Source organism: Danio rerio, chromosome 9 (assembly GCF_049306965.1).
Source record: "Danio rerio strain Tuebingen ecotype United States chromosome 9, GRCz12tu, whole genome shotgun sequence".
Lineage (NCBI taxonomy): Eukaryota > Metazoa > Chordata > Actinopteri > Cypriniformes > Danionidae > Danio > Danio rerio.
In genome coordinates, this window is record NC_133184.1 from 10,320,001 (window position 1) to 10,338,261 (window position 18,261).

General features: G+C 35.7%; 1 protein-coding gene across 3 annotated transcripts in view; it reads right to left on the bottom strand.

The window, feature by feature from the left end:
* The window catches only part of thsd7ba (thrombospondin, type I, domain containing 7Ba), a 402,275-nt gene that overhangs the window by 37,552 nt on the left and 346,462 nt on the right, over positions 1-18,261 (bottom strand). For all 3 annotated transcript variants that reach the window (XM_073912504.1, XM_073912505.1, XM_009304519.5), the window contains 5 exons: positions 13,824-13,957; positions 13,569-13,722; positions 6,922-7,063; positions 2,329-2,444; positions 1,937-2,054 (listed from right to left, as the gene is read on the bottom strand). In XM_073912504.1, coding sequence (XP_073768605.1) covers positions 1,937-2,054; positions 2,329-2,444; positions 6,922-7,063; positions 13,569-13,722; positions 13,824-13,957 — 664 coding nt within the window. The remainder of the gene's footprint in view (positions 1-1,936; positions 2,055-2,328; positions 2,445-6,921; positions 7,064-13,568; positions 13,723-13,823; positions 13,958-18,261) is intronic.

Consider the following 18,261-nt stretch of genomic DNA (forward strand, 5'->3'; position numbering starts at 1 on the left):
AGCGACCCAGCGACTTTCTTGCTGTGAGGCGACAGCACTACCTACTGCGAGATGCACTGCCACATAAAAGCCAGATTAAACATGCATCCTACAACCCACTTCAGACCTTATTATCACAGTATACAGTTGTAATTCCTGTGTAAATACATTTTTTTTTCAATTGTTGGAGTAGCATTAAACTGTGTGAATACAACTAAATGCCACTAAAGAAGTGTTGCCACATTTGGAAATGTACATTTGGTTTTACCCAAATTACAGAGAGCTGTAAGCAAATATTTCAAAGCAAATCGTGTTATAGGTGTCTTTAAAATTAAGCTTAATAGGTGTCTTTAAAAAAAAAAATACTCACCCTCAGGTGTTTTCAAACCTTTTAAATTTTTCTTTTATTTTTTCTACTTTTGAACATAAAAGAATATATTTTAAGAAAGCTGAAAATACAGTATGAACAAATACTATGGAAATCAATGGTAAGAGGTTTCCAATTTTCTTCAAAATATTTTATCGTATCCTATCCTATCCTATCCTATCCTATCCTATCCTATCCTATCCTATCCTATCCTATCCTATCCTATCCTATCAGTTCATTTAAAATTAATTATAAAGCACTTTACATCTACCAAACAGCAGAATAATAGGGTCTTTCCCCACCACCACCAGTATGAAGCATCCACTTGGATGATGCGAAGGCAGCTACAGGACAATGGCGCTAGTGCACTCACTATGCACTAGATATAGGGAGAGTGAAGAGACAGTCATACAGCCAATTCTGTGGATGAGGATGATTGGGAGGCCATGACCTGTAAGAGCCGATGGAGGGAATTTGGCCAGGACAACGATATTACACCCCTACTCTTTATGAGAAATGCGATAGGATTTTTAATGACCACAATGACCTCGGTTGTATGTCTCATCCGAAAGACGGCAGTCACTGACAGTATGGTGTCCCCTTCACTATACTGGGGTATAGAACTCACACAGATGTCAGGTTGAGCGCCCCTGCTGGCCTCACCAACACCATTTCCAGCACCAACCTACTTTTCCTATGTGGTCTCCCATCCAGGTACTGACCAGGCTCAGCTCTACTTAGCATCAGTGAGTAACCGGTCTTGGGCTGCAGGGTGATATGGCAGTATCATATGCAGGATGAAATAGTTGTAATTCCTGTGTAAATGTACCTATTCTCCAAAGTCTATGTAAAGATAGGGTGTCATATAACACAAGACTAAACTGCTTAAACTAATCTTTTAAAGTGTGTAAATACATTTATACCAACGCTTTTTTACAACCTTTTCTTTAAAAAAGGCGCTATGTCCATATTTGTAAATTAAACATGTAGAAAAACAGCTCTACTAAAGCTGCGTCCCAAATGGCACACTATACTCTATGCACTCATGCACTATGTACTTATACACTTACACACTCAACAGGATGGTATATGTATGTAGTGTTGTCCCAAATGGCACACTAATGTTTTTTTTTAATAAGCGGAAATTCAAACCGTTTCCCTGATGACGTTTGACAGTTGCCAAATCAGTAAAATAAACAACCGAACTATCAAATAATTTCTGCCGTGAGTATTGCTGCATTCACCATCGGGAGGCGCTATAATCACTCTCGTAGGAGAATTTTGCTTTCACCATCCAAAATAAATAAATTTATTCAACATGTGCGCCCGATAGCTCCGCCCCTTCCGCTACGTAAGCAAACCTGCGGTCGTTGAGTGCGTGAAGTGTCCATCATTCCACACTTCATTTTAGCGGCTGAATGAGTGCATCATCCGGGTAATTAAAGTGCACTTATTATTTTAAGAATTTTCAGTGTGAACACACTACTTACACTATTTATACTACAAAATGGCGTAGAATAGTGCATAAGTATGCGATTTGGGACGCAGCTTAAGTCTCTGTATTAATCCCCATCTTATGAAGCGACTCACCTTTACTTCCACAGGTGTGTGAACACTCCGTCCAGGACGTCCAGTCAGACAGGATGCAGTTAAAGGGACAGTCCACCACACATTTCATGGTCAGTCTCCACAGCTGAAGCAGGCCCAACTAAAACAGCGGGACAGCCATTAACCCCACGTCCCCTTCACCGTACACAATCACAGTCTGATGAGCCAGCCGTGAGCCAATGAGGCGCTATTACTGTAAAAGGCTCCAATGAAAGAACCATTTTCTGGATATGGAGCAATACTGTAGGGAGTTAATGGACAGTCATGGCTGATTTGCAGTGCATGCAGTTGAAGGACATAATACAATCCCACAGTGCTTAATTCTCCCTCAGAGAACACTTGTACTGAGAGGGGCGGTAGGAAATGAAGGTTACCTCCTCGCACACGCTCAAATCCACCACTTTGCCATCACTGCGGATGCAATCTAAGAGTCGTGTCCTCGTGCCCTGGCCGCAGATGGCATGTTCGCTCAGCTGACAGGTGCTCCAGCCTGACCCGTAACCAAAGGGTAAAAAAAAAGCACACACACACACACACACACATACAGCAAACGTCAGACCAAAGTGCTACTCAAATATCACACTGCTGTGTCCTTGTTCACAGAATTTCTGCTGTTTTTATGAGTAAGTAACAGTTTGAACACTATTCATCATGTCTAAAACAATTCTGGTCAGGTTTTTCAAATAATATTCCTCTAGTTACTAAACTTGTTATTATTATTTTTTTTTATTTACAACTTAAAAAAAATGTAATTTATTCCTGTTATTTTCTGAGTTTCCAGCAGAGATAGTAGGGCTCGCGGGCCAAAATAAGCCCACAGAAACCTTTGATTCGGCCCACCACCCATCTGAAAAGAGGGGTGAATGATGGGGATGTAGTTGGGGCGAAAGTCTTTGACAGAGATTGTTTTTCAATTTAAACGTAACCCTTTGTTACTTTGTTTTATTTATTATTATATATATATATATATATATATATATATATATATATATATATATATATATATATATATATATATATATATATATATATATATATATATATATATATATATATATATATATATGTTAAAAGTGGAAAAAATAATGGATTATTTAGAGTTTTCATTCATAATTACAAGAATTAATCTGTATAATCACATTACCTTATGTGTATAAATACAGTAATAACATGAGTACAGTAATAATCATTATAATCACATTAATTAATTTGTATAATTGCATTAATAACCTGTATAATTACACTAATAATCTTTAAAATCACATGAATTAATCTGTATAATTACAATAAAAAATAGTCTTCCAGTAATAATTTGTAAAATGACAAGAATAATCTGTATAATTGCAGTAATAATTAGTAAAATGGCAGTAATTACCAGTTTTTTTTACTTCTTCTTCATTTTTATCACAGTTTAAATGCAAATTATCAACAGTAATAAACTGTAATTTAATGAAGTTTGACCGTAAAGTATGTTCTTTTTTATATAGTTATTGTATGTAATTTTACCAAATGGTTATTTTATGTAATTTAATGAAATACCTCTGGAAGGAAGCCCTGCAGCAAGTATTTTGACCGTTTTTTAACATTTTTTTTAATATATATATATATATATATATATATATATATATATATATATATATATATATATATATATATATATATATATATATATATATATATTACTTTGATTAAAAGCAAGGTTTCCTAGTTAATTTTTAATTTTTATCAAGTAAATTAGGAAATAACCAATCTCAAATTTAATGTTATATTATGTGATATATTGGGTTTGGTATATACAGTATTCAACCCACATCCCTTAATTAAGTTTGGTTTTTGGCCCTTTATAAGAAAAGTTTGGGCACCCCTGGTTTACAGCAATGTTCTCAAACTCAATTCCTGGAGGGAATATAGAGTGTATTTGTCATCAAATTAATGTATCAGATACCAAAAATGTATAAAAAAAAATCTTAAGTTCACAAACATATAAACATTAGTGTATTTTTTAGCATTAAAAGCAGTTGTGATTATACTAATTTCTAGAAAATGACGAAGTAAAGCACTGTTATCTGAATGCAGAATTTAGTCCTCTTTATGATGCTAATCTGGCTTCGAGGAGCAGTATCAGCATTGATATGATCAGCGATTTCATGCTCTCTGTGCAGTAAGACGCTTATCGTCTCATACAAATCTCCATGCCCATTTACTTCATTAGGGTCTATCTGGAGAAATAGGATCTATCTGCTTTATACAACGATTCTTCACAAATCTGATGCCCTACTGAGCTCAGTATGGAGTGTCTGCAGGACACTGGATGATATAAATCAGTGCATTTACAGCAGGCCAGAAGATCACATTCTTAATGGAGATCTTAGCATCTTTTAAGAATCTTCAAAGTGCAGCCAAAGAGAATATGGAGATATGCATGATCTCATTATAAGTACAGTACTGTACTGTAGCATAGCCTATTGGTTAAAGATCTTGGCTGATGCCCAAAAGATGGAAGAGTACAACTTTGCCAGGGCTGATCTTTGAGTCCTTAATACAGCGACGTTATCAGATTGCCTCAGGGAGACTGTCATTGTAATCTTCTCTTTGTCCTTTTTGACACTTTCATCCATAGATATTCAGCATGGGCTACACTTTTAGGGCATCTGAGACTCAACATTTGATTACGTGTAAGGTGTGAAAACATGTTAAAGAGATTGTTTGTCCAAAAATCAATATTTTCTCTTAAATTACTCACCCTCAGGCCAGCCAATATGTAAAAGTGTGGCTTTTTTCTTTAGGAGAACAATTAAGAACATTTGTTTTTGTTGAAACTGTGGTCTTTGATGACCCATAAAATGCAAGTTTGTGGCTACCGGCACTTTGGGAATAAAAAAAAAAAAACACACAATCATATTTTACGCAGAGATGGTCACACTATTGCTGGTTTTTAATAAATCAACAAGGATCATGGTTTGAACCAAAAATCAACAAACATGTAGATGGCCTGATGGTGAGTAAATTAACAGCACTTACTCATTTTTGGGTGAACTAACCCTTTAAAAAAAACTATTGTTGATAATTACTGTGGCAATGTTTAACTATTTTAAAGGGGACACGGGTAAAAATAATAAGAAAAATAACTAACTAACTAAATAAATAAATAAATAAATGGGCCATAGGTAATTTCCTAATTTGTTTAATAACATTTATAAATGACTAGGAAACATTGCTTTATATTAACTAATACAGTATTCTTTTACATATTATAATGAACTTATTACAGTAAAAACAAAATCTCATTTATAACAGAAATGCTCGCCAATGTCTTCTGCATAGTCCTCTATCCGTCAAGTGACAGTATTTACATTTTTAAAAATCTGATTCATTAACAAGATTTAATTGAAACATTTAAATTCAGTTTGCTTATTTTGTAGCTCAGTAATAAAACAAACAAAAAAGGTTACGTCAAATTAGAAACGACAATCTCTGTGTTATAGACAATCACCTCAACCCTCTCTATTATTTGGGCATCTCTGATCTATGTTAATGACTGTTGACATTATTATTATTATTATTAAAATAATCAAATTATATTCTATACTGAGATTCTAATCACAATCACATTACACTTGCATCTTACTGAAGGGCTCTTAACATTTCTGGAATCACAAAATAAATCATGCTTAAGCTCCTAGGGCTTAGTGGCCACATACGTGGACAGCACATTTTAGCTCTTGAGTGGCTATTTAAAATACTTTGAATGTTTCATGTTTTGTTACAGACATATCGTGTCATCCTGCAACTGTTTTGCAGCAAATGAAATGGCCCAAACACTATTTTTAACTGTCCAAAATGGGCAAAAAATTTTGTTTTTACTCTCAGATATTCAAAACATGTAAAAAAAAAAAACTGTATATGTTATATATTCATTAAAAAACAGTCAGGAAAGGTGTTTTATGTAAATTCGGCCCATGGGTCCACATATACAGATATAATTTTTCTATAAAAGTACATCATATCAAAAGAGGATACTAATTAGGTTCCGATAAACCTAAAGAGCCAAGAGAAAAAAAAAAAAAAAAAATGGATGAAAAAAAAAAAATAAAAAAATAAACACCTTGGGCTTTAAGAGGTTCATTAATATCGATACTCAATTTTTTTGTTCAATTATTCTAAAACAAGCTCTGTCACAGACAAAACAGAAAAACTGAAAATATACATTACATATACAGTGGTCACTCGCTATAGCGTGGTTCACCTGTCGTGGATATTTTTTTGTGCAATTTGACATGCCTCTTTTTTTTTTTTACAGCACATTGTGTTCTGCATTCTGATTACCTATAGACCATCTCCTCCGTGTCTCCTGTATAGTACAAAATGAATTCAGCTTGCCAATTTAACATACATTTTTGATTACTAGCAGTGTGAGTTCCAATAAGGATGCAAAAAGGGTTGTAACTGTTTGCAGCAAGATCACCGTAAAGAGAGTCGCACACCAAATATGCCTCGTCACACCGTGCCATGCATTTTAGAATTGTAAAGATAGGTTTATATCAGTGTACGCACACTGTCGGTGGCTGCGTGCGGTGCCCTTTTGCTGACAGCAATAAATGTTTATACCTGACAACAGATTTTGATCTTTGGTTTCATTCTATAATACTGGACATTTTTTCTACAGATGTTTGAACTTTGAAAGTACTTTAACAAAAGAGAAAAGTGTGAACATGTATAAAAGTGTATAGTGTGTAGTGAAGGGTTTTACAGCCTTAAAACATCTATAATAATTGTAAATAAAAGCTAACTTTTGCGGGTTATTTTTAGAATGCGATTAACAAGGACTGTATTGTATTTGAGAACAGATGCATTTGAGTAAAAAAAAAGTGAATCACTGCACCGTTAAAAAGAGTCTGTCATGCAATAGTCATTAGAAGCTCATGTTACATTCAGTGTTGTGTTGTAGCAAAATGAGTAAGACCCACTGGAAACATTGTAGTGGTAATTGAAGCAGGTGCTGTTGAGGATGCAGGGCTCCGTCTGATTATTTTCTGGACACACTCTGTCAGCCACCGGGGGGCGCAGCACGTGCCTTGTCCTAATCCTCGAGCTGTTTTCGTCACACGGCTACAACAAAAAGAAAAACACAGTTAAAATGTCAAAATGGCTTTGACGCATGAGTCTCGACACTATTTTAAAAGTGCACACTCACATGTTCAATTCACAAAAGATAAAAAACCCAGCCACATGGTCTTGCGATGCTAAATGCACAGTAAGAAGCTGTTAGGCTGCAGGCAGCAGCTAATCTGCATCTCCATCACTGTCAGGCGCTAATGAGACCCTTTAAACGGCTAGCTGGCCACGGCCATGTATCTGACTATTGGGGAGTCTGATCATCAGCATGAGCTCTTTTCGACTACTGCCATATATCTGAGCACCCAGGTTTTTTGGGAACATTTCGCAATTATGCAAAAAACCGAAACCAATTAACCAAGCTCAATCGCTGAACACTGCTGTTTGACATGTTCATCGTGCTGGCTGACTGCTTTGACAAAGCGGAGAGAACAAACATTGCTTGGATCTGAGAGCGTACAAGGTAGAATTGCGATCTAATGTGATTAGTGTAGAGACCAAATTATGCTGAAATGGCTTGGCAGTCTTGTGTAGGTTGGGCTGAGCCAGGATAACTCATCCAGTTTGTTTCTGATTTGTTGAGTACGAATTGAAGAGCTGTTTGCACTTCAATGAGTCAGCGGCCCGGTGGCAAATCGTATCTAGGGTAACTTTTTATGCACAACATTAATTAGAATAACAAATGCTTCATTACTACTGGAGGTTCATCTGCATACTGATTTCGCTTGTCTCCGTATTCACCGTTTGAATTTCGCCACAGGAACTCTAGAGAACTGTGTGAAGATTTGACTTGCGAGGCAGCATTAATGTGAAATATTCAAATGGATGCAAAGCATCTTGACTCTCTCTTATGTCAGGACCCGGGCTGAGAAAGAGTTTCGCAAAAATAGATACTGTAAAATCTTTCTATTCTTAATTCACAGACAGAAATGATCTCCCGAGAGGCACATTTTTACGAGCTCATAAACACCAGTGCATAATTTTCACCTACAAAGCAGAACGTCAACACAGCATTCCTCCTGAAAACAGCTTAGTTCAGTATGAATCTCCATACACTAACAGTTTATGCTGATCACATTTTAGTGAAACATGTCTATAGTCGACAATTATTATAAAAAAGTGTGGTACAAATAAACTTAAATTGCGTTGAAATTGAATAGAGCGCAAATATGCTGATCTACACCTGTGCTACTCTGTGTGTACTAGAAATGCAACGATTCTCGGTAAAAAAATCATATTGTCTTGTTGTCCTCCCACGGTTTGGTGTGCCCTGTGATTCGGGGTTTAGAATATGCAATATTAATATTGGTTTGGTGATAACAACAACTGCAACAAAGCAAAAAAAAGCTCTGCTTTTGTAGACTTCCGATTACCTTACACATGCACTGCACATGCGAAAATCTGTCCAATCACCTCTTAGTATTTAAATCTGTTGTTGACATCATGTTTCCTCACGTGTCGCTGTGTGTGGAGTTTTTGTGTTTCAGTATGGCAAGTCAAGCAGATACAGTGCAAATGTGCAGGTAAAGCCAAAACAGAGCATATTGCCTAAGTGTTTCAACAGACAATCAATGCAAATTCAGACAGGCATTTACATTGACAAATGCTGATTTTTTTATTTTAATTTTATTTTTATCATTGCAAAGATGTCAATGTAAATTTTAAATATATAGCACTATTAAACACAACCAGAGGTTGACCAATGAGCTGCGAAATAGACATCACAACAGAGAAAAAATATACAATTTTAGCTAAAACAAACAATTTTCATTGATAAAATGCCAAATCAAAGAGGAAAGTTTTCAACCTAGATTTAAAAACAGACAGCAGTGAAACAGATCTAATCAGAGCATTCCACAACCTGGAACCAGCTACTGCGAAGGGACGTTCACCTCTGCATTTCAGCCTTTATGACCAAAGAGACCGACTAGGCTGATGCTCAATTAACATGTCTGCCAGAAAAGAAGGTGCCAGGCTATTTTTAGATTTAAAAACCAAGAGAAATATTTTTGAAAGTGACTTAATAGTGCACAGGCAACCAGTGCAAAGAGCGTAAAACTGGTGTAATGTGGTCATGTATCTTGGTACTTGTTAAAAGCCTTGCAGCAGCATTTTGAACTAATTGTAAACGGGATATGGTATTTTGACTAATCCCAAAGTAGAAAGAGTTACAATAGTCCAATCTAGTGATGATAAAAGCATGGATTATTTAAAAAAATATATATATATTTTTAGATAGATTTGACAGTTTTCAAAAGTCAAAGCTGAAAGAAGCAGGATTTGACCACTGCATTTATCTGTTTGTCAAAGCTCAAGCCATCATGCAGAATAACAGCAATAGGCAGATCGAGGTTCCTTGTCTACACCCAAAAGTGTCCCATATGGACTCGGACATACAGCCTACAGTTTGTGCAAAAAAGATGTGCCTTGTGATATTTGACTGGTTTTGTGAGCACCTCAGGGTTGATGCTGATAGCCTCAATGGATGTACGCTGACCCCTAGTTCCAAATCAGTTCTTTTTTCTTTTGACACCCAAAGCACCAGTTTGGATCCAGGAAGTGTTTCTTAATTAGCACAAAAACATTGCATGCATCAGGGGCTGATGGTGGGGTTACCATGAACAATGAGATGAGCAGAAACTGCTTTGAGCACCATATTTGAAATAGCAGCAGAACAAAATACTGAACACATCATCGCTTCTAATCTCCATTTTAAATTACAGCAAGCTGAACGAACATGTTATTCCCCCTTGTATTCTCCTTCTATTGAAATTGCTCTGCATGAACAGGTTATTATCACTTATAATCTCTGTTTATACAAACTATGGAGCGCTGGCATGAAGACATTGGATTTGGATGCCAGTATAGGCTCTGAGTCCTGGCATGCTGACCTTTTCTGATACCATCCCCCTCTCTCTTTAACTTCACTTCCTCTCTACAGATGGCCATATGCCAATAAAGGCAAACATGTCAAAAATAAATCTTAAAATAGAATTATATTTTTGGAATTTCTGTGAAGAACACTACCATCTTTTATGCTTGGTGAATGTTTTGTTTTTCAGTTGCAGTTGATCACTACTTTAACTATAATTTTTTTTATGCAATAATTTATTGTGATGTCATATGTTTTAATGTATACCATTTATAATTATTGTGCAATCATTTGCCATGGTCAGTTTGTGGGATTTTGTTTTTCTTTTATTGCAGTGTGTACATGTTTATTTATAAAGTCCAAGGGAGCCGGACGTTGCTGAGGCTTTTATTTCAGTATGTTGATGTACTTCCAACTAAAACACAATAGTGAGTGGAGTAGAGCTTTCTTTTTGTGCATAATTCTTTCATAGCAAACTAACGTTTAGGAGTGGCATGGTTAAGAATATTTTGACTGAAGCCACCAAAATTATATCAACAGAGAAGGACAGTCACTCCAAACACAGAAGCAAATGGTCAGACTTTGATTGAGCAAATGGTCAGACTTTGATTGAAGATTACAAAAACAAACAGTTTTTTTTCAGTGGATTTGCTTGCATGGATTAATTGTTCACCTAAAGAATAACAATGTGTACTAGCAAAATAAACACTGTACATTTTGAATTCACACAGACATTACAATAAACATTTTATTTCATAAAGTACAAGTTGATTTCAAAATCTTCCAGCACATTTATTTTGTGATTTTTTCGTTGTTGCTGAATAAAAGACTATTTTCCAATATACACTTACATCATATCATAGAGGATTTCTTTAAAGTATAAAAACCTCATTTCATTTTTGTGCACCCAAACCATGTTAATAATAATGCTTTATATTTTGTCAATGTCTGCAGCATTGGGATCAGGAGTAATCAGGGCATTTTTTACTGATCCTTATCGGCTGTGTGAAACACACTCCTTTCTTTTACATCATCGGTCACACAGGTGTCATAAGCGGAGAGCAGAATTTGTCACAGGAATGACAAACTCTGCAAAACTGTCTAAAATGCAGCTAAACTGTCTGCTATGTGGAAATACAAAAGCAGTCTAACACCAACATGCAATGCAAGCAGTTTGTGCAGAGTTTCATTTTCTGAATTAATTTGTGCAAAGATGGTGATGTTAAACACTGCTGATGTAATAAACACCACAAATGCCACTGTAACAGTCTTTGCTGTATTGCCTTCTTGCACCATCTCTGATTGAAGCTGTGGAGCAGATACTGCACAGTGTAGCTGTACACTTATGGCTCTATGATTATGGGCTTAATCCCATCAGTTTGATCAACATATTGTGTTTAAATGAGGTAAAGCTTATCTGTAATATTGCATAAATGCTGATGTGCATGCTATGTACATTACATTATATTTTTGATATAATATAAAAAAAAAAACATTTTTACCAATAATTTAAAACTGTAATAAGTTTACAATAAAATTTCATTAGTTAATCTTATTCAATATATGGTGTGGTTGCACAGGATCTTAATAATCATAGTTCAGATTTTACAAAGGCATTATTAAAATTGTGCCTGTTAACATTAGTTTAATGCAATGTGAGTTAACAAGAACTAACAATGAATGACTTTTTTTACTTTTTACTTTTTATTTCATTTTTTCGATGACTATTTGAATTTTCTAAAATTAACAACGATGAATAAATACTGTAATTAATGTTTTGTACATTGTTGGTTCATGTTCATAAATATATGATCTAACATTACCTAAAGGAACCTTATTTTAAAGTGCTATTTATTATTTATTTTATTTAGCCAAATAATAATAATAAAATCATAAAAAATAATCAGGTTGAACTTTTTCTTAATTACAGAGATTTGAAATTGTATGCATATACACTAGATTTAATTTAAGTACTATATCAGACTGGTACAGTATTCTTTATTGTAAGATAATTAAAATAAAATAGCTCGAATCAGTCTGGGGACCAAAAAAACTTGATTGGTTTGACTGTATGCTCATATTTTTTATTTTACATTTAGACTACATTTTCAGTAATCTAATATTCACATAATCAAGTTAATTTTTAATTGAATTAAAATGTTAAATTACAATGTTGAACAAAACTAAATTATCCTTGAACAGACTAAAATTGAAACTTCGTACCTGACTTGTAAAGCTGCTTTAACATAATTGCATAAAGTGCCACAGAAATGCAGGTCACGCGACTTGAATTCAAAGTATTGGTAACACTTTCGATATGTTCAGAATAATTTATGTTTCACTTATCTGAAAGTATTACTATTCCATAGATACAAATAAAATTTTGACTATGTAATCAAAACAATTGATTTAGGTGAGTTTTTTTTTTTTTTCAAAATAACATTTGCCCTTCTACAATTCTTTTAATTATTACAAAAGCTTTGCTAATAAAATAGTTATGAAAAAAAAAAAAAAAACGTATAACAGGCTCCACAAAAATATCAAGCAGAACAACTGTTTCCAACATTGCTAATATGATTTATAAAGGCCAATTTGACACAAAAATTTAACTTTAAGTATATTCGATTCTAAAAATATTTACACATTACTGCTGGTTTTTCATCCGTTCATTCATTTTTTTTTTTCAGCTTTTTCACTTTATTCATCAGGGGTCGCCACAGCGGAATGAACTGCCAACTTATCCAGCATATGTTTTACACAAAGGCTGCCCTTCCAGCTGTAACCCAGTTCTGGGAAACATGCATACGCACTCATTCACACACATACGCTATGGCCAATTTAGTTTATTTAATTCAAGTCAATTCAATTCACCTTTATTTCTATAGCACTTTTACAACGTAGAATGTGTCAAAACAGCTTCACATAGAATATTATAGTAAACTGAAACAGTATCAGTTCAGTTTTCAGAGTTTAGGTTCAGTTTAGCTCAGTTCAGTGTGGTTTAATATTTAATTAAGTCCAAACACTGAGGAGCAAATCCATCGATGCGCAGCTCTACAGGTCACAAACCATGCAAGCCAGTGGAGACAGCTGCGAGGAAAAAAAAACTTCAATTTATCTATTTCACATGTATTTGGACTGTGGGGGAAACCAGAGCACCCGGAGGAAACCCACACCAACATGGGAAAAAGATGCAAACTCTGCACAGAAATTCCAACTGACCCAGTCGAGACTCGAACCAGTGGCCTTCTAGTAGTAAGGCAACAGTACTGAGCCATCGTGTCCTGGTTTTACATAAAAAGTCTAAAATTTCTTGTACCAAGATGGCTTTCTAAACATTAAGAAAAATAAATAAATAAATAAACACACACACACACACACACTTTTCACCCCTCAAACTTTGAATTCAATTGTAAATATTCACAACTGATCTCATATCAGTCATAAAAAACAAACAAACAAATACATAAATAAATAAATAAAATCATCTGCCTACTGTATGCTTGACTCCAGATATCCAAATGTGTTCAAATACTTTGTATAGCGTCTGTATGCTGCACAACCCATCAGAGTCATCTCACAATGTTGAAATTTAGCATACAGAATGAGAAAAAAAGGGCATCTTACTATGGCACAGGTGCTCCACTGACTCCACTGGGACATCACGCAGTCGTCAGGACACGGCAGGACGCAGGTCTGCGCTTGAGGAGGAATTTCATCCTGGTCACACAGGGTCTCATTCACACTGGCCACCAGGTCCTCACTGCCACGACTCACACACCTGTCACACAGAGACAACAACAGAATGGAGGAGTATGGGTCATAACCCTTCAGAGAAGCATCTGTGATGGGGTTATTCTGCAGGAATGTGTCCTTGCTCACCAGATCTTGCGGCTCTGGACTCCCTCTCCACAGGCTGGCAGCTCGTCCACTGTGTTGATGGTACAAACTGACCATGGGTCTGTTAGCCACTCGTACTGATCACACTCACTTCGACAGGGAACTGCCTCATACACCTGCAGACACATACAGACGGGCACCATCAGTTGACTGAAGTGACATTCATTTCAGGATATTAAGGGATAGTTCAGCCATAACTGAACATCTCCTTACCATTTACTCACACTCCAGTGGTTTTATGATTTTTTTTTTCTTTTGTTGAACACAAAATGAGATATTGTGAAGAAAAATGCAGCCATTGACATCCATATAGGAACAAAAAATATTATGGCCATCAAAGGCTGTTTTTTCCAGCCAGAATATTTTGGTGTGTCTTCCTTGGAGAAAGAAACTCAGACAGGTTTGGAAAATGTGGATTAAATGATGACAGAATTTTCTTTTTTGGCTGAATTTAGCACTGACTGGTTAACTTGAACCATACAAAACACATTTTATTAAGAAGTAAATTTAAAAACTATACCAAAATTAAACTATTATATGCCCTAAAGATGACAAAGTCTTGAATCTGATGCATAACAAAATAAATGCTGGTCTTCTTTTAAGACAGATAACCAATTCTGCCAACATCACCCAGGCTGGAAATAATGTTTGCCAATCAGCCCTGCCAGGACTTCATATTATGTTTTTGTTGTTGTGTTTATTTGTTTATTTTGTGTGTGTTTTGTGTAAACATGACTGAATTGTGTTGATATTTGCAGCATTAAAACCCACATGGACCCAAGATTCTCAGAGAAATCAGTCAAGTTTGCTGAAGGAAAAATCATGGTTTGAGATTACATTCGGTAACATCAACAGCCTGAGGTGCTGCCCATTTTATTGCAAACCACAGGAGAGGGCAAATTCAATACCAGGATGGCGCTCCTTCTTATACTTTAGCCTCCTCATAAAAGTTCCTGAAAGCAAAGATGGTCAAGATGCTCCAGGATTGGTCAGCTAAGGCACCAGACATGAACATAATTAAGCATGTCTGGGATAAGATGAAGGAGGAGGCATTTAATATAAATCCAAAAATTCTTGATGAACTCTTGAGTCCTGCACAAATGCTTTCTTTGCTATTCCAGATGACTTTATTATTTCGAGTCATTGCAGAGATGTATGGATGCAGTCCTCCAAGCTCATGGGAGTCATACACAATATTAATTCTTTTTCCACTGCACCATGACTTTATATTCCATACTGTACAATATTTCTGTTAGGTGACAAGACCTTTGTTTTATTGAAATGTTTTTGTGCATTTTGTGTAAACATGACAGAACTGTAATGACAGTTGCAGCATTACTAACGAAAGTATAATATTATTTTATTATAAGTTATTGATTTTACTGAATTTTTGATCAATGAACTCAGTCTCTGTATGTATATAAGTAGCCTACGTCACAGTGGCACAGTGAGTAGCACGATTGCCTTACAGCAGGAAGGTCACTGGTTCGAGCCTCGGCTGGTTCAGTTGGCATTTCCTTGTGGAGTTTGCATGTTCTCCCAGTGTTCACGCGGGTTTCCTCTGGGTGCTCCGGTTTACCCCACAAGTCCAAAGACATGCGCTATAGGTGAATTGGGTAAGCTCAATTGACTGTAGTGTATGTGTGTGAAAGAGTGTGTATGAATGTTTCTCAGTGATGGGTTGCAGCTGAAAGTTGGTGGTTCATTCAGCTGTGGCGACCCCAGATTAATTAAGGGACTAAGTCGAAAAGAAAATGAATGAATGAATGAATGAATGAATGAATGAATGAATGAATGAATGAAAGAATGAAAGAATGAATGGAAGTTATTCTGTTATAATAAATGTGGAACTGAACTTTTTTTCACAGTGATAAAAGTCAGACCTGCTCTTTAACTATTGCCTGTTTTATTTGTACAGTTGCTTTGACACAATTTGCATTGCATAAAGTGATATAAAAACAAAAACTTGTGCCCAAACTTGAGACTTTTTTATGCAAAACAATGATGAGAATTACAAAGTATGTACATGTTTTACAAGCCTTTAAAAATGTAATGAGTATTCAATAAAATGATTAAATATGCTAGTGAAATCAGACATTATGAGGACTGACATGACCATGCCCCTATATTAATACCTTTCATTTTGCTTCTCGCACTCCAAAGGGAAAGTTCATCCAAAATTGAAAATGCTTACTCATTTACTCACCCTCCAAACCTCTTTGTGTTTCTTTTTTCTGTTAAACACAAAATAAAATATATTGAATAATGTTGTTCCTACTATGGAAGCTAATGGCTGCTGTTTTTCAACATTCTTTATAATATACATCTACATTTTTAATCTACATACAATCTTTATTTTTGAAGCGTGTAAGTAAAGTGTAAGGAAATTTTCCATTTTTGGGTAAAGCACCCCTTTAAAATGAAATGACCGTTTTTTTGTAGGCTCTGAAAATTCTCTTAGGGTTTTGAGGTGAACAGGGTAGAAAGACAAGACAAGTGAAGGTTGCAAATCAATGATTTAGAGAGATATCCTGAAATATTAAATATTACAAATGGCCTTGCCTCAAATTGGAAACTTCCTTTCACAACACAGTTCCAAGTAAAATCTGATGGGTGTCAAAGTCAGCTCACACCTTTAGACTGGAAGATGAGCACATACAAATTCATTAGGCCTCATAATTATGAAAATCTAATATTGCTCTTCCCTTCAGGTTAACTTAAATAAAGAAATTAAAAAAAAAAAAAAAACACCAAAAAGAATTGCTAAATGCAAGGATACTTCTGGATTTTCCATAAACCAACTCAGACCTCTCTGATGATCTGTTAGCTGTCAAAATGTCATTCTTTACTCGTTGCCTATAAGATTGGCCTCAAGCCAACAAAAGGGGGTCATGCACCGGATGAGAAGTGCTATGCTGCAATGTGTGGTGCCAAGCTTTTAAAACAAACTTTTTTCTAAGCATATCTGTAGCAGCACTAACCATTGTTGTAACCATTATACAATTCTGGCTATTATGGATTGTTTTATTTAGTAAATAAGACGGTCTTAATATCCTTGTGTGACCTTCATTAGCTAAAATGAAAAGTGGTGTATTTTTATTTTTCAATACTTTTGAATGTAAGTGGTGTATTTTTATTTTTCAATACTTTTGAAGGTAAGTGTAGTTAACAAAGTAACATAATAGCTGCCAGATTGCTATAGCCTAAACCAGTGGTTCTCAAAGTGTGGGCCGGGACCCCCCGAGGGGTTGCGGGGCAATAAAGGGGGGTCGCCTGGTGATTTCCAAAAATCTGTTAATTTTTATTAAACCATAAAAATTAACATATTTTATCCATAACTATACTGAAAATAAAAATAGTAGTTTATACTTACTATATACTATATAGTTACTATAGTAGCTTATAGTTACTAGTTCTATTGGATTGCGACCACTGGGGTAATTACATTATATTAAAGGCAGCAATAGCGTCAGATGCATTTTGATTTTAGAACATCAGGTTATACTTTCTGGCACATTTAAAGCACTGACACAAATTTAATTTTTGTGTCTGCGTCATTGCATGCAAGGTTTCTGTATTTATAACCACCTCAGAGGATATTGGGGGTCGCGAGTCACTGGCATTGTTATTTTGGGGGTCGCGGGCTGAAAAGTTTGGGAACCCTGGCCTAAACATTGGAAAATTAATTCAAAGCTTGAAACATGTATATGTAAATAGCTCCTGTTATTCTCCTTTATATTAACAGACTTTATTACTAATATTAAATCATGCTGTGTTCTTAATAATAGTACATTTGATGGCACAACGCAGGTCTCAACAGTACTTAGTAGGCAAGGGGTGTCAAGCTTCCTGTAGGGCCGCAGCCCTGTACAGTTTAGTTCCAACCCTACTTCAACACATTTACCTGCAGTTCAGTGAAGGACTTAATTAGTCTGGTCAGATGTGTTTAATTAGGGTTACAGCTAAACTGCGCAGAGCTGCAGCCCTCCTGGAACAGAGTTTGAGACATGTGACTTATGCCTCATTCGCAATAGCAGCGACTTTGTAGCTGCCTGTTGCTCTGGGTCTATAAAGCATGAAGACCACTGGCTTTTGAGTGAGCTGAGAGAGGATTACGTGAGCTCTATTGGTGCACCTATGGTCGCTCAAGAAAGTCGCTCTTCATTTGCATAAAGTTGAAGGATTCTTAACTTTAATTCATTGTTCGACACGCCCACCTGGTCTCCAACGGTCGCTGTTGCACACGTAGACTGTGGTCACAAGATATTGCTCGCTTTTTGTTGAAATGAACTGTCGCTTGTCGATTTGCCGCTGCGAGTCACTTGTAGTATGAATGAGTCTTTAGGCTGTTGTCCTCTAAAGACACTGATCCTGTTTTACATTTAATCAATTTAATTTATAGTAGGTGTGAATCTCTACC